This window comes from Notamacropus eugenii, chromosome 6, assembly GCF_028372415.1.
Source record: "Notamacropus eugenii isolate mMacEug1 chromosome 6, mMacEug1.pri_v2, whole genome shotgun sequence".
In the NCBI taxonomy this organism is placed as follows: Eukaryota; Metazoa; Chordata; class Mammalia; order Diprotodontia; family Macropodidae; genus Notamacropus; species Notamacropus eugenii.
In genome coordinates, this window is record NC_092877.1 from 379032587 (window position 1) to 379049360 (window position 16774).

Below are 16774 nucleotides of genomic sequence, written 5' to 3' on the forward strand. Positions count from 1 at the left end.
CAGAGCCCATCCACAGAGAACCAAGGCCCAAGGGAACATCACAAACTGTGTGACTTTCATACGCAAGCTCCTTGCCTTCTCTGGGGCCTCTGTGGTCTCAGTTTCTTCATCTGTAGAATGACCCTACTTGTAGGATCACTGAACTCCAGCTTGAAGGGACATGGGGGACACTTAGCTTAACCTCCCCATTTTACAGATGGAGGAGCTGAGGTTCATTGAGATGAGACGCTTCCCTGGGTCATGCATAGTGGTCACAGCTGGGATTTGAACTCAGGTCCTCAGACTCCAAGCCCATTGGCCCACACTGCCTCCCCTTAGTTGTTAACAATCTCACGTAAGAAGATGTCCTCCTTCCCTCTTCCCATGTGGAGAAATAACAAAAGGAAAACACAGCTTAAAGCATATGTCTCAGTCAGCACCCAGAGCCCCCCACATCTCTTGGGAGTTGTGAGTCTTCATGCTTTCCTCGCCAGGTTCTAGGGAGATATTGGCTCGCTAGCATCGTGGAGGGGACAGAGCTCTGAAACCTGGCTCCTGGTCCTGGTGCTTGGAGTGGGACTCAGTCTTCCCATCTTTAAAATGTGGGAGCTGTCCCTGGGGATTGTCAAGGTCTGCCCCCAGTGGTCTGTGGATCTAGTCTCCTGGGAAGATGAGATTCTGAGCTCCCTCCTTTGGGAGGTGGGGAGATGTGTCAGCCTCAGAGGCTCCCCTTCCTCTTCTTGGCTTCCTTCCAGGCCTTCTTATACCGGGCGCTGGGCTTCACACTGGCTGCAGGGCAGGAGGTTGACAAGGTGGAGACCCAGCTCATGGAGCTGCTGCACAAGACGGATTACAGCAACGACTTTGACCGGGAGGTGAGGCCTGGGTTGGCAGCTCCCACATTCATGCCCCTGTCCTCTGCTCTGGAACTGGCACCCAGGCACAGGGCATTGGTGAGCAGATACAGCCACCCAGGGATGGGAGGCCCTCCTCAGGCTGGTGCAGCCTGCAGTAAAGGAGACAGATTTGGGCTGGGTGGGCAGGTAGGCGAGCTGCTCCATTTGCCTCTGCTGGAAGATGAGCCAGGATGGGTAAAAATTAAGGGAGGCGCTTGGGTTTGGGGTCAGGAACAACCTTCTTAACAGTGGGAGCTCTCCCAGGGTGGGCCAGGCTGTCTCAGGAGGTGGTAGCTTCTCCCTTGGGGAGGTCCTCAGGCCCAGGCTGAATGAACCCTTGGAGCCTGGAGGGTTCTTACTGGAGGTTTGTGAATGTGTTTAAAAACAGTGTTGATTAACTGTATTTCCTTAAGACTGACCTCCTTGGTGACCCTATATGTCTCACGTTAGCCATTTAAAACATGATTTGAAGAAAGGTGAATGCATGGGCTTTCACAGGCTGACTGCCCAGGGAATCCAGGATGCACCAGAGCGGGGCATTGCCCTGACTTCAGAGTGCTGTAGGGAACTCACAGGCACTGAGGCCCTTTCCAGTGCTGCCTGCCATGTCAGGGTTCTCTGACCTTTTGGGGAACTGGCAATCTGCTTGCCTTGGAGGCTCGGCCTAGCAGTGATCCCTCTGCCCTAAGCTCAGGAGGCCACCGCTGCACCACTCCTCCCCCCACTCCCTTGTGCCAGCCAGACTGATTTGGCAGCCTGTGTTCTCCCTGCTCTGTTCCTCACTCTTCCTCCCCTGTCCTTGTCTCCCTTTCCAGGGAGTGATCCTGTGCTTGGGCCTCTGTGCCAGGGGGCAGGCGGTCACCGTGCTCCATGTGCTCCAAGAGTTTGAAGAGAAAATTCAAGAGACTGAGGATTCCTGGCACATCAGTGCCTGGAGGGTGAGGGCCTCTGGGTGGGAGATGTAGGCCAGGCTCTGGGGACCCAAAATCAATGCTCCCATGGGAGCCTAGGAAGAAGCCAGAGGGAAGTTCTGTCTCACTCTCCTCTGGGCCCCACTTTGCGAAATGAGGGGTGCACCTGGTCGCTGAAATTCCTCCCAGCTCTGAGACTCAGCGACTTTCTTGGGTCAGGGGGCTGAGGCAGACACTGGGAAGTACCCTTGCAGATCCCTACCCAGGGAACTGGTGGCCCTGCCTGTGGGCATCAGGGAGGCTCCCCCACCCCCCATTTCATGTCATCATTGATTCAAACCATTAATTCAGTTCAATTCAGCAAGCATTTATTGAGCACCTGCTGCATACTGGTAATGGAAAAATGTCCTCTAACCTCCAGGAGCTTTTCTCCATTCTAGTGGGGACAGGGGAAGCAACAAAGAATCCTGGATTTTTAGTTGGAAGGGAATTTAGTGGTCATCTGGTCTGCTGGCTGCTGAGGAAACTGTCCCTACTGACTCTCTTACTGTCTCATAAGCAATACATAAAAAAGTGGGACCTGAACCCAGGTCCTCCAGCTCCAACCTGGGCTCTAGCTGCTGAGCTCCATGGCTCCTCAGGCACATGAATCGAAAATGCAAATTCTCTACTGAGGATGGGGGAGGGGCTAAGGCACCAATGACCAGGGCCTGGGGGTGGGAAGGTGGTTCAGAGTCTCCTATACCCGTGAGCTAAGCCTGAAGAGCGCCTGGGATGCTGAGGGTCTCAGAGAGCATTCCAGGGCAGGGGTGGGGACAGGGAGGAAGGGAAGGGAAGATGGACAGCTGTGGATCCTGGGGATTTGGGGCCTTGGTTTCCCTACCTGTAAAGGGACTGGATTTGAGGTCCTTGAGCTCTCGGACCTTCTTGCTAGGAGGCTGGGACTGCCAGAAGTCCTTTGCTCCCCTTTCAGAGTGACCATCCCTGGAGGAGGGAAGTGGTGAAGAGTGCCCTCATGGTGATGTACAGCAGCGTGGCGGCCCACTGCCACCCACGGATGCTCCTGTCCTGCGTGGAGAAGGACATCACCAAGAAGATCCTGCATCACTATGCTACCAGCTGCCAGGTGACCCTGGAGGACTTTGGGCCCTGGGTCTGGCTTGGGTGTCCTCTGGCCAGTGGGGGTTTCCCTGCTTCCTAGGTGCCCTGTGAAGAGAAGGCAGGGCCCTGGGGCGGGGGGCTACAATTCTTCCATTCTGACAGTCTCCTTTCTCCTATTGGGCTGCGACTCCTGCCCCTTCTGTGTGGTCACAGGATGTGTCTCTGAAGCTAGCCTTTGTCCAGAGCATCAATCAGATCTGTCTGGCCATCCAGGCCTTGGGCAAGGTGGACTTTGACTATACCTACAAACCAGAGCTCATGGCTAACCTCATGGTGAGCTGAGAGCGGGATCTGCCCAACTTGGAGGGGCTGAGGGGTGTTCCTGGGGTTGCCTGGGCCTGATGATTTGACAGCCTGACTGCGGCCTGCCTTCAGTGAGCAGGGAGGATTCCATCTCTGGAGCTTCTGGATTCCACTCAGGGCCCCTTCGAGAGTGGGAATCAGGGTCCTGGGCTCCCTCTAGTGAGAGCTATACTGAGGCCCCAGGAGTGGTAGAGGTGTGTGTGTGTGTGTTGTCTATGTGAGCATGTGTGAGTATATGTGTGAGTGTGTGTGAATGTGTGTGGCAACAGAGACAAGACAGACAGACACACAGAGAGAGCAGACAACAGAAGAGGGTCAGAGAACAGGACCGGGAGGGGTAAAGACCTTGCTCCCAACCCTTTTTCTTCCTCATCAGCCTTGTTGGGGGGGGGGGCTGTTTCTAGACTGCAGTCTTAACATGGAGTCTGTGACCTTATTTAAAATGTTGCAGTAGTTGTGTTTCAATAGAGTTGTTTCCTTTGTAACATGAGGTATTTTCTTGTGTGCATTTGGAAAACCCTTGTCCTCTACAGCCAGCCACACAGAGTCCTGGATCCCGCAGCCCCTGGGTTAGGGGTGCTGAGAAGCATGAGCAGGAGGCCTTGGGGCAGCTTCTTTCTGGGGCCTGGCCTGGTTTGGGGCAGCACTATTGCACAGTCTGGAGGGCCATGCTGCTCAAAGGAAAAGGGGTGGCCTAACTTCCATGCTAAGGAACCAGGCAGATTTTCCATTAATTTGGAGAGACAGTGTTTCATAATGGTTAGCACTATGGACTTGGCATCAGAAGAGAAATCTCTCCTCTGATGCTCATTTTGACTAGGGATGGTTTCATTGTTTGTATGTGTGTCCCCAGCCCTGAGACAAGAGACTAGCACATAAGAGACGCCAAATAAATACTTGTTGGTTAGTTGTGTGGCTGTGGTCTCCCTGAGCCCCAGTGTCCATGTTTGTAAAATGGGGATGACAGCAGCATTTACCTTACGGGATTTTTGTAAGACTCCAGAGAGACGACATATGTAAACTTCGTGTGTAAAAGCGTTTGAAAATCTTCATTAAAGGGCTTCTGCACCTGTGACCATGATTATGACCACTGCCATTCTTATTGCTTCCTGGTTTGTACTGGGCAGGTGATCCTCAAGATGGAGCCTCTGGACTCTCTGGTGTCTCCTGTGCGCTGCCTGACGATGACTGCTCTCTGGCACCTCAGGTAGGCTGGATCCGTGCTCCAGGGCCCTGGATGAGAGGCAGGTGCAGCCCCACCTCAGAGATCAGCCCTCGGAAGCCATATTGTCATCAGAATGCCCTTTGTCTTTTCAAGGCTGGGCCATACTTCCCATCCTAGGGACAGAAATCCAAGAAGGCATGATTGGGAGATTGATCCCCTCAGGGAAATGGCTGAGAGTAGAGGGAGGATGGAAATGAGAGGTTCTTATGATCAAAGTGACAGCTGAAGTAAACCAGGCAGGAGGCTTGGCTTCCTGGGGGTAGGAGGCCAGCCACCATCTTTACAGGGCCAGAAGCAGACATGGCGCTGCCAAGGGGCCTCTCTGGTAGATGAGGCAGGTGCCCACGGAGAGGCTGCTCAAGCCCCATATGGGAGCCGTTGCAGCTCCTCTCTGAGCCTCTTGGCTCACGCTGATGAAAGGCAAGAACTTCATCGGGTGACCTCTGAGGTCCTCCTGCTAGCACATAAGGACTGGGAGGCATAGCTGTCTTCCTTCCTTTAACCCTTGTTCCCTTTGGAACCTGGTGCAAGCCCCTTCTCTCTTGAGCTTCACTTTTCATCATCCATGAAATGGGGAGGTTGGATTGGACAGTGATGAAGGTCTCTTCTTGCTCTGAATCCTTGGAGTCCCCATAACCCAACTGGCCTTTGTCCCAGAGAAGTATTTTGAGAAGGGTCCATGTGCCCGATTCCTGTGGCATGCCTTGGCTCTCATGGGCTTGCCCAGGACATGCCTGGACTAGTCCAGGGGCTTACAAAACACAAGGATGACGCAGATGCTGCCACCATAACAGGCAAATTGATTCCCTGGAAACCACCATAATTTCTTGTAATGAACAAATAGGGCTCCCTACGTCATGCACTTAATGGGTAGGCACGCAACCTGTCCCACCAAGTGCAAAGATGTGTGTGTGTGTGTGTGTGTGTGTGTGTGTGTGAGTGTGTGTGTGTCTTAGACATTACTGTGCACCATGGTGAGTGGGGTGGCTCTGGGAGGCATCATGGGAAGTTCCAGAGCCAAGCTGGGGCCTGAGTTCTGCTGCTAAGGCAGGGCGCTCTGGGGGCCCCGTGGCAGATAGCCATGTCTTCTGTGAAGAAAAGGTGGTACTTCCTCCTCTGCTGGGGAGATGCACAGAGAGACTTTACATGAGACACTCTGAGCATCTCAGAGGCCTGGTGGGGGAGAGGTAACCTAACAGCTGACCTACCTTCCTCCCTCCAAGTTCTTCGGAGGTGGCTGGAGAAAGCTCAACTCTTTTTGGTTTAAGGCAGCCATGCAAAGGAGCTAAGGCCTGCTAACCCAGTTGGGTAAAGCACAGTCAGTGATGGAAGATGTGGAGGAGATGAAGGGGGTCGGTGCTTGTATCACTGTGGGCTTTAGCCAGCTGCCTGCCTGAGGCATCATTACTGTGGAGAAAGCAGGAGCAGTATGCCTTAGGGCCTGCTCATGGGAGGTCCCAGACATCCTCACTTCATCCTCAACTCACTGCCTGGTCTTCACATCCTCCATAGCAGCCTCTCCCTCCCCCCTATCCATGGAGGGCTTCCCCCATTATCTCCCTCATACATGATTTCTTCCTCTGGTGTTTTCCTTCAGGGTAAGGACTATCTGGTTTACTTCTGTTTGTAACCATAGCTCTTAGTAAAAGGCCTATCATAGGGCAAGTCCCTGGTAAATGTTCATGCATTCACTCACTCTTTTATCTATCTGTCTGTCTGTCTGTCTGCCTGTCTGTACATCATCTGTCTCTGTCTATCTCCACCCCCTCATCTCTCTCTCTCTCTCTCTCTCTCTCTCTCTCTCTCTCTCTTCCTCTCTCCCTCTCCGAAAGCCCTTAAGGAAAGGCCAAGAGGATGCTGGGATTCAGGGGAAGCTGGCTAGGAAGAATGGAAAATGCCCTGAATGGGAAGTCAGAGACATAGGTTCATAGATTGATAGAAAGGGTTGCAAAGGCTAAAAAGTCCAACCTCCTCATTTTGCAAGTGAGGAAACTGAAGCATGCAGAGCTTGAGTGATTTTCCTAGAGCTGAGCATCTGGGATGTGTCTGAGGCAGGATCCACGGCACCAGGAGCTATGGATCTGAGTTCTAGGCCAGGCTGTGCTATTCCAGGTTCTAGGTCAGGTTGTGCTTCTCCTCTCTGACTGTGGATCGGGGTTCTAGCTGGGGGACCCACCATGGCCTCTTGTTCTCATGTTCCTCAGCTATAAAACAAGGGACTGGATTAAGCCCTCCATTTCCTTCTGGCTCTAACCTTCTGTAGAATGTCAGGTCCTTAAGGACAAGGACAATTTCATTCCTGTCTGTGTAGTCAGGCAGTCAGACAATTGATACATTTGTGAAGCTATGTGAAGCTATGTGCCAAGTACTGGGTATGCAAAGAAAGACAAAGCCTGGGCCCTGCTCTCAGGGAACTCACCCAGCATGTTGTCTTGCACACAGTAGGTGCTGAATTATGCTGAATTGAGGGTGCGCCTACCCTGAGATTGGAAGCTGACTGTTATGTCTTCCTTCAGTCTGCCTTTGGACAATGCGACCCTAGCCAGGGGCAGGCCTTCTGCTGGGCCAGCATCAAGCTACTCACTGCTCCTTGCTTTCCCCAGCAAACTGAATCCTCCTTTCACCCTTGAGGAAAACCATGAGTTGATGGACAGGAGCATCCAGTGTGTATTCCCCCCTTCCTCCTCCTGGAGAGGACAGTGAACAGGTCAAGGTGAGTTCTTTTCTCAGGCCTCCTCATCAGTTCAGTGGTGGAGATTTGTGCTGATCTGGGTCCTGAATCTGACATCCCCACTTAAGACTGTTAAGCTGCCTGAGGCTGGCCTAAGTCAGGCCCTCAGGCACAATTGAGACCATGGGGGAGGGCTAAGGGGGTATCACCCAGGTGGTAGCCATTGCTGACCTTGTGACCAACCCTTTGGGACACTATGTGCCCATGACCAATTTGTGGCCATTTATAGCAATGACCAAACCTTCCTGCAGAAACTCACAGCTCAAGGGAGACATATAGGGAAAGCCACAGAGAGAATGGGTGCCCCAAGGTGCCCTGACCTGCCACGGAGAGAGCCCACACCCCTCTCTTAGAGTCAAAGGACAAGAGCAGGTCCAGGGTATACCAGATCAGAGGTGCTTTTCTGGGAACTTTCCACAGGCAGCTTGGAGAGGAGGGGCTGCTGACCACCTCCCTCTGCCTCCCTGGTCATGGGAGTGAAGGTGAAACTGGTTCAGGTCTCCTTCCAACCTCTCCTCTGGACCCCCCTGGGTCTGCTCCTATGGCCAATCATACTAACAATAATCTAGCCAATTCTCAGGCTTCACCAGCTACAACTGGCCTCAATTCACGTGGTCATAGCCTGAGAGTTGGAAGGGGCCTGAACATTATGTCCTCTCACCCCTTCATTTTACAGAGGAAGAAACTGAGGCTCCAAGCATTTCAATGACTTCCCCAGGGAGCCTTGGGCACAGCCTCTCTCCCAGTATCTCTGCTATTCTTCTCCTTTGGGTCAGGCAGACCAGGGGACCCTAAGGTCAAATCTTCTGATGGATGTCATGACCCCCATGCACTTCCCTTATTCTCAGACATTGTACGAGAACTCCATGAGTGCCTTGATGAGGCTGATGCAAAGCCTTCTGGAAAGAGAGATGGACCCGAAGGGCCTCCAGGAGACATTCCATGTGAGTGTCTTGGAGAGACCCCAGAGCCCCTCTCCTGATTTACCCAAGAAACCACCCTCCGCGGTGGCCATGAGTGGGGCATCTTGACTTGGGGCAAAGGCCTACAAAGTCCTTGGTCCTTCTGGCTGGGCTTCCATGGTTCCTGGAATGCTCGAGCACTGGTGGAGCTGGCCCTCAGCCACTTCGTGGCTAAGGGTAGGGTAGATTGTCCCGGGTTTGGAGGAGCCCATCCCCTGGGAAGACTAGGGAAGCCCCAGAGTTTTCTAGGCTCAGTGCTTCTCCCTTGTGTTTCCACCTCCTTCCCTCTGCCAGCTCCTTGAGAAGTGGTTACATTCGGAGAAGGACTGGGAGCGAGAGAGAGCGGTCATGCTGAGCCTTCACCTTCTGCAGGTGTACAGGGAGGGCGTCACCATCCTTGTGAGTACAGAAGATACCATAGCGGGGCCTCAGCCCTTCAAGTCTGAAGAAGTGGCCCTCCTGGGCCTCAGTGAGGTGCAGTGCCAGGATGAGCCTCCAGGTTAGAGCTTGTCTCATTGAAGGCCCGCAGCAAGCAGCTGGGCCGCCACCCGAGCTCACACTTATTGTACTTATTTTAAAGAAGAATTAAAAAACCATTTCCCCAATTAACAAACATTTCTTTTCCCTCTCTCTCCCCTGGCCCCCCCTCACTCACACCTCCTTCCCATTGAGCAACAAATACAAATCGAACCTTGATAACAAAAACTTCCCTCCCCAGCCCCGTCAGGCTGTGTCTGCCTGCGGATGCAACCCCAGTCCCTCATCTTCCCATGGTGGGTAGGGAGCGTGCGCTGCCTCCATTGAAGACCTTGTCATTTCCCTTCCCCTCGCCCTACTGTGTAACAGCTCCCATGTGACCCCCTCTCCTCTGGAGCTGTCCCTTTCCATCACTCTTTGTGGTACAATACTACTGCATGACCCCTACATGACGCAGGTTCGCCATTGCTGGGAAGGCAGGCACCCCTTAGTCTCCAGGCTTTGGGGTAGTTCACGCTTATACGGCTTGGTTTCAGGGGTTTGCCAAACTCTACACATTGACGGGTGCACAGAGGCTTCTCACACAACCCTGGGAGGTAGGGATAATATTATACTCTAGGTCACATAGTAAGTCTACAGCAGGATTCTAACTCAGGTCTTCCTGACTTCCTTCTAGGTCCATGCTTCTCAGCCCAAGGTCGTTTAGGGAGACAAGCTTTTTAAAAATAGTTTTTTTTCTTTTGAGTGTCAGCATGGAGTAGTAGATGTAGTGTAGTGTAGCTGGCCCTGGAGTGCAGAAGACTTGGGTTCCAGGGTTTGCTGGAGCCAGCGCTAAACAGATCTGGACAGCTGACTGTTAAATTTTCATTGTGAACTTTTACTTATTGTTGAAACCAGCAAACACTATGCTACAAAGCACCCTCAGTTCCCAGGCAGGCATTAAGACGATTAGTAACAGCTCTGAATTGGTAGAGGGAGTTTCTTCATTGGAAGTCCTCCAGGCTAGTGAAATGGCAGGTTGGATCTATTAAAAATCATTTTTTTATTGCCTTGTATTGTTATGCTGCTATCATAACTCCCTTTCCCCTCACCCACAGCAGAACCTTGCCTTGTAACAAAACCCAGAAATCTTGGACAAAGCCAACGGACAACAACTGATGCAGCTTAATGGTGTTTGCTACACTCCACACCCCCAGTTCTCCCCTTCCTACTGAGAGGAACAAATGCTTCCTAATTAGTTTTCCAGCACCAAACTGAATCCTCTTTGGGTTTAAGCCTGGTGTGAGTATAATGGGGGGGGGGGGCAGAGAGAGACACACACAGAGAGGCAGAGACAGAGAGGTAGAGACACAGAGAGACATAGAGATACAGACAGACAGACAGACAGGCAGCTTCTAATCAGTCCAGCTGTTTGCCCTTGCTTAAAAAACAGATACCCCTGAAATCTGGCCAGTTTGGCACTCTGATTGGACTCGTGGCTCCACACACCTGTGACTCTCAAGTGAAGACCCGCCAGTCCACCATTGATGTCATCTGCTGCCTTCTAGACCTTCAGGGTAAGAAGACAAGCAATCTGTGGTCTTCTCCTCTGCTCAGGCTGGGGTGGTGGTGAATGGAAATTCAACGGGTTTTTGGATGTTGGCCCTACCCTGAGGGAGCTTACACTCTTCCTGAGGAGATAAAGCAAATGCACATACAAAACTAACGGACTTGGTTATTTTTTTCACTCATTTTTTCCCCTCTATTACATGTAATTTTTTAAACATTAATTTAAAAAAAATTTTGCGTTCCAAATTCTCTCCCTCCTTCCTCTGCTCTTGAGAAGGCAAGCAATTTGATCCAGTTTATACATGTTCAATCCTGCAAAAAAGATTTCTTTATCAGTCACGTTGTGAATGAAAACAGATCAAAAACACTAAAAAGAAACAAGTGAAAAATCGTCTGTTGCGATTTATGTTCAGCCTCCGTCAGTCCTTTCTCTGGAGGTAGATGGCATTTTTCATCCTGAGGCTTTTGGAATTGTCTTAGATCATTGCATTGCTGAGAAGAGCTAAGTCATCCACAGCTGGTCGTTGTACAACATTGCTATTACTGTGTACAGCGTTCTTCCAGTTCTGGTCATTTCACTTTGCATCCGTTCAGATACGTTTTCCTAGGTTTTACTAAGAGTATCCTGTTTGTCATTTCTTATGACAAAGTAATATTCCATCAAAACCATGTACCACAGCTTGTTCAGCCATTCTCCAACTGATGGGCTTCCCCATAATTTTCAGTTCTTTGCCACCACTGAAAGAGCAAATAAAAAGATTTCTGTACACTTAGGTCTTTCTCTTTTTTGTTTTTTTGTTTTTAAATTTCTTTGGGATACAGAACCAATAGTGGTATTGCTGGGTCTACCAGTATACATAGTTTTATGGCCCTTTGAGCAAAGTTCCAAATTATTCTCCAGAATAGTTGGATCAGATTACAACTCCACAGACAATCTAGCAGTGTCTCAATTTTCCCACGTCCCTCCCATCATTTATCATTTTCCTTTTTTGTCATATTAGCCAATCTAATAGGTTTAAAGTGGTACAGTGGAGTTGTTTTAATGTACATTTTTCTAACCAATAGTGATTTAGAGCATTTTTTTCATATGACTATGGATAGCTTTGAATTCTTCTGAAAACTGACTGTTCATATCCTTTGAACATTTATAATTTGGAGAATGACTTGTGTTCTTATAAATGTGACTTGATTCTCTTTATATTTGAGAGATGAGGACTTTATCAGAGAAAATGGCCATATCTTGGTTGCATTGATTTTGTTTGTGAAAACCCCTTTTAATTTAATGCAATCAGAATTATCCATTTTATATCCTGTAATGTTCTCTCTCTTGTGCGGTCATACATTCTTCCTTTGTTCATAGATCTGACAGGTGGAATAGTCCATGATTCCCTAATCTGCTTCTGATATGACCCTTTGTGTCTAAGCCATGTACCCATTTTGACCTTCTCTTGGTGGACAGTGTGTGTGAGATGTTGGTCAATACTTAGTTTCTTCCAAACTGCTTCTAATGGACTTTGCAAAGACAATACAAAATCTTGGAGTTCAGAGGTGGGATATCTCACCAAGGGCAGTGGTGGTCAGCCTAGGCTGTTAGGAGGGGGAAGATTAACCTCTCTGTGTTCCTTCAAACTCTCCTCTTTTTCCAGTTTATTATACCAGTTATTGTTGTCTCAATCCAAGCCAGCCAATCAGTCAGACATTTTTTAAACACCTACTATGTGCCTAGCACTGCATTAGGCCCTGGGAGTAGAAAGAAGAAAATAGGAATTTGTCCCTGACCTCCACAAGTTTATATTTCAGATGGCGGGTGGAGGATACAGCAGGTAAGTATATACTAATAGTTTGAGGAGGCCCATGGACCACTAAGGGGGGCAGGAACATCATGAATCGAGTCTCTCATAGGGCCTGGGATTCCAGGAGGGGGAAGTCCCCAAACTCAGATGCTGCTGTGCAGAGCCCTGGAAAGCTGCTGAGGGCTATTGCTGAGGGCTATATGCAGATGTCTGGGACACAGTTTTCTGCCCTGTTTTGTGGGGAGCACTGGGGAGCAGATCTTGCCTTGTGGCGTGTTTTAATTATCCTTTTGAATTGCAGCCCGGCCCTGGTCCATACAGGACACAGTGACAGAGAAGCTGCTGATGGACATCAAAGATGAGCTGAAGATGACTGACATGGAGAAGATTTACTTCCTGTCCTCTAAAATCGCCAAGGTGACTAAAGCTGGTGGCCTGAGTTCTGTTGGGTATCTGGGCCCAGGTGGGAACCAGGGCTGGGCCTCCCACTCTGACTGCCACTCTGCCTTCTTCTGGGCACTTGGTGCTCCACGGGTAACCCTGTGTGCTGACAGGCAGAGGTCGTGGGGGCTCCAAGGTCTTCCCAATGGTGCTGCTGGCACTACCACCACTATCACTACTACCACCACTACTTTTAGCACCATCGCTAGCACACTATTACTACCACCACCCCCACCCCCACCCCCACCCCCACCACTACCACCACTACTACACTATTACTACTATCACTGCTCTCACTCTATTAGTACTACTACTATTACTTTGCTGTTGCTACTACTACTGGTACTATTATTACTACTATTGTTGCCACCACCACTACTACTACTACCACTAGTTGTACTGTTACGAGTTAGAGCTTGTATACCACTTTAAGGTTTGTAAAAACACTTTCCATGTTTTAACTCATTTTTCCTCACAGCAACTCTAAAAGGTTGATGCTCTATCATCTCTATTTCACATATGAAGAAACTGGGGCAGATGGAGGTGGAGTGACTTTTCCAAGGGTCACACATCTAGCAAGTGTCTGAGGCAGGGTTTGCACTCAGGTCTTTCTGACTGCAGACCCAGTGCTCTCTCTGCTCAGCCACAGAGCTTCCAGGACAGACCAGGGTTAGGGGGGCCTTCCCTTGCCTTCTCTCTCCATTGTCTTTAAGACCCCCTCCCATAACTCCCATTTTCCCAGCCTGCATAATAACCTTCAGCCTCAGGGGCCATTTCTCAACTTTTCTCTGGGGAGCTCAGGGTCCTCTTAGCTGAGGGACTAAAGGGCATTGCCCGAGGTTCCTCCCCTGGTGCCATAGCCCTGGGGTTGCTCTCTGTTCTCAGCCTGTTTTCTTGTGTGTTTGGGAGGTTTGTAGGTTGGGCAGCAGAGACCTAGAGGGGACAGAAGGAAAGAGAGGGGTGGGTGGGCTCCATAGGAGTCAGCCACGGGGTATGTTAGCTGAGAGGGCCAATTAAGTCACTGGCAGTGGCTAGTGTCTAGACCCAGGGAGCTGGCAGTCCTATGGGCCCCTTCCTTGGTCACGCATTGAGTTCTGGGTGCCATATTTTAGGAAGTACACTGGGAAAACTGGAGGATGTACCTAGGAGGGCCACTGAGGTGATAAAAGGCCAAGGGCAACGCCCAGGGGTGTTAAGCCTGAAAAGGCTCAGGAGTAGGGGATGGGGTGGGGACAGGGGGAGCTGCATGAGCTATTTGTCTCCAAGTATGAGGAGGGCTGTGACATGGCAGGCAGGCCTAAGAGCTATGGTAACAGTTGTTAAGAGGTCAATTTAGGCTTGATTCTGGGGAAGATTTCCCAATGAGCTCTGTCCCAACATGAGATGAGCTGGTTTCTGTTCACTGGGACTGTGCCGTCACTGAGGATTCTGGGTGGCTTCTGAGGTTCCTTGCAGCTCCAAAATTCTGACCTTTCTCTGTGAGTCTGGGGAGAGTGGGCCCCTCCAGAAGAACCATGACTCTCTAGACCCGGGGTTCTTGACCTTTCCTGTATCTCATCCCCCATTGATAAGTGGGTAGAGTCTATGGGTTAACTTCTCAGAAGAAGGTGCTTAAATTCTTAAATTAAGTACATAGGGCCACAAAGGAGAACAAAGATAATGAAAGACATTCAAAAGCCAACTGGGCCACCCTGGTAAAGAACCTCTGCTCCTGCAGAGGCTGAGGAGGTCCCTGGTGGCCTCTGCTCTGTGTCTCCATTGGTCTGGCTGGGGCTTGGTTTGCTCACAGGTAACTAGCAAAGAAGTTCGATGGGAAGAGCTGGTCATCCTTCTCCAGAGCACCTGCGAGAGCCTGGGGGCCACCAACCTCACCCACGACAAGGCCGCAGTCACTTGGCTCAATACCATCTTGAGGCTTCGGGGCCATGAGCTGGAAGACAAGGTAGAGTTGGAGGGGGGTCTGGGGGCAGCCTGCCCAGTTGAGAAGCCAGTGCCGAAGGCTCTCCTGGAGCACCAGCCTTGCCCACCATCTTTCACAGGTTCCAGACATCTTGAGCACCATCTTGGCACACCTACCCTCTGTGCTTCATCCAGATGTGCGGCGTCCATTAGTGGAAGCTGTCCTCTTGCTGGCTCACTCCTACCAGGAGACAGTCATTACTTCCCTCTTGAGGCAGCCACTACCCCTGGACAGGTGGGTGGACGTTGGGTGGGAGATCCATGTCTTAGTACTGAATCTGGGTAATGGCACGCTCTTTTTGTCCTCTCCCCCCTTGTAATCAAACATTTTTATTAGAAACAGCCTTGAGCTTCAATATACATGACCAGACTGAGCAACTCATTCCTCTTATGTAAACTGATGTCACATCTTACGAGCAGGGTGGTATGTTGGATGGAGGGCCAGATGTAAAGTCAGGAAGACCTGGGTTGAGTCTTGTTTCTGACACATCCTGACTGTGTAACCCTGGGCGAGTCAGTGAGCCACTCTGTGCCTAAGGGACTCTCTAAAACTCAGTCTCAGAGAAAGTGCTAAACTGCTCCGGGTAGATGGAGTTGCCTATTTCAGTAAAACCAGAGGTGCAGTGCAGAAAACCCAAACCCAAAGCATGCTTCCCCCCCCCCCCCCAACATTTAGTCCTTCCAAGTCCTCTCAGGATTCTTTGTCTGGTCTTCCTATCTGGCTTGCATGCATGCCATATATAAGACCATCCACAGATTTAGTTATAAAGTTTCTTAGTGGCCATCCCTGTAGACAGGAGGAAGGAGGCCATGGGGTTGGAATGACTTACCCAAAGTCACGCTGGGAATAAGAAGCAGAACAGGGCTCCACTAAATCACAGAGCTGAGATTTCAAAGGGAAAATTTAGAATGCTGAGTCTGGCCCTGGATTGGGGGTCAGGCACAGGACGTCCCTGCCCCTGGGAAGGTCCCACCCCAACACAGGTCGGTTATTTTGTGCCATTTAATTTGATCTAATCTGGCATGTATTGAAGACCTGCTGTGTGCAGAGTGTTCTGCTAGGCACCGGAGGAGATGGATGCCCAGTTTAGTTAAGATGTGGCTCCTGACCACTTGGAATCTGAGAGTGGGGAGGGTGAGACACACAGAGAACTGTCACACAAAGAATCACTTAATGGGTGCCTTAGAGAAGGGTGAAGAAAAGGTGCAGGAGAGTTTTCAGGGGGATCAGGGAGGGTTTCATGGAGGAGGCACGATCTGAGCTGGACTGTAGAGGATGGGCAGAAACCTGTCAGGCCAGGTACAAGGTGTGGGATGAGGGAAGGCATAGAGATGGGGAAGAGGGGAACAAGCATTTATTAACAGCCTACTATGTGCTGATGTAGTTTCTCATTTGATCCTCACAACCACCCTGAGAGGTAGGGGTGCTATGGCTATCCCCATTTTACAGTTGAGGAAATTCAGTCAGACAGGTTAAAGAGACTGGCCCAGATTCATACAGCTGGTAAGTGTCTGAGGCTGAATTTGAACTCAGGTCTTCCCTTCTCTAGGCCCAGTGCTCTCTGTCTGTGCTGTGGCCCTACCTAGACGAGAATATACAATGTGTGTGTTGGTGGGGTCCAGTTTGACTGGACTGGAGAATGAGTCAAGGGGAGTTATATGGGATCAAGCTGGTGGAGTGGGGCAGTGTTAGTTGGTGGAAGGTCTTGAATGCCAGGCAGAATTTATCTGGTGAGTGATGGGGAGCCACTGGTGTTTCCATTACAGAAACATCACTGAGTTGTGGGAAGCACTGGCGGAAGATTCTGCCTTTGCTAGGAACATCCTCCAGGCCCTGATGGCCAGAATCCAGGCAAAGAAAGCTCCCAGGAGCAACCCGACCTCCAAAAAGGACATCTGGCGCCTGGCTGCTGTGGACCCCATTACTGTGAGGGACCGTGGGGTTGGTGTGGAGGGCTGGGAGCTGCTCATCTGGGGTGGGGGGGACTGGGAGTTGCTCAGCTGTGGTGAGGACGCAGTGTGACCCGGACGTGGGGGCACGTTCCTTCCTCAGGCGGTGTGTGCTCTCCACAAGATCACCATGGCGCTGGACAGCGGGGAGAAGCTTCAGGACATCTTTCCGGAGCTGTCCTGCACGGTCCTCCAGGAGCTGAGCAGTAGCTCTGGGCCCTGGCAGACCTCGCTGACCCCAGACACCTGGGGAGTCATCCGGACTGGAAACCTGCAGAACAAAATCACTCCCCGCAGGTACTGCGGCTGGCTGAGGCTGCGGGGTGAGGCCAGCGTGCGGCGAGCGGGTGATGACCACCAGCTCTGTTTAGCGAGGCGACTCTTGGCCCCGGTAGTTTCCCTTCTCCAAGAGCTGGACCCTCGTTCTCTTGGTGTAGG

At 50.9% G+C, this 16774-nt stretch overlaps 1 protein-coding gene across 1 annotated transcript in view; it reads left to right on the forward strand.

Annotated features, from left to right (window-relative positions):
* MROH2A (maestro heat like repeat family member 2A) overlaps positions 1 to 16774 on the forward strand; it is a 58035-nt gene that overhangs the window by 29590 nt on the left and 11671 nt on the right. The window contains 15 exon segments of the mRNA XM_072618817.1: positions 735 to 854; positions 1691 to 1813; positions 2760 to 2912; positions 3101 to 3220; positions 4378 to 4457; positions 7079 to 7148; positions 7150 to 7188; positions 8055 to 8150; positions 8463 to 8567; positions 10078 to 10201; positions 12288 to 12403; positions 14217 to 14369; positions 14467 to 14621; positions 16154 to 16313; positions 16440 to 16633. Coding sequence (XP_072474918.1) covers positions 735 to 854; positions 1691 to 1813; positions 2760 to 2912; positions 3101 to 3220; positions 4378 to 4457; positions 7079 to 7148; positions 7150 to 7188; positions 8055 to 8150; positions 8463 to 8567; positions 10078 to 10201; positions 12288 to 12403; positions 14217 to 14369; positions 14467 to 14621; positions 16154 to 16313; positions 16440 to 16633 — 1808 coding nt within the window.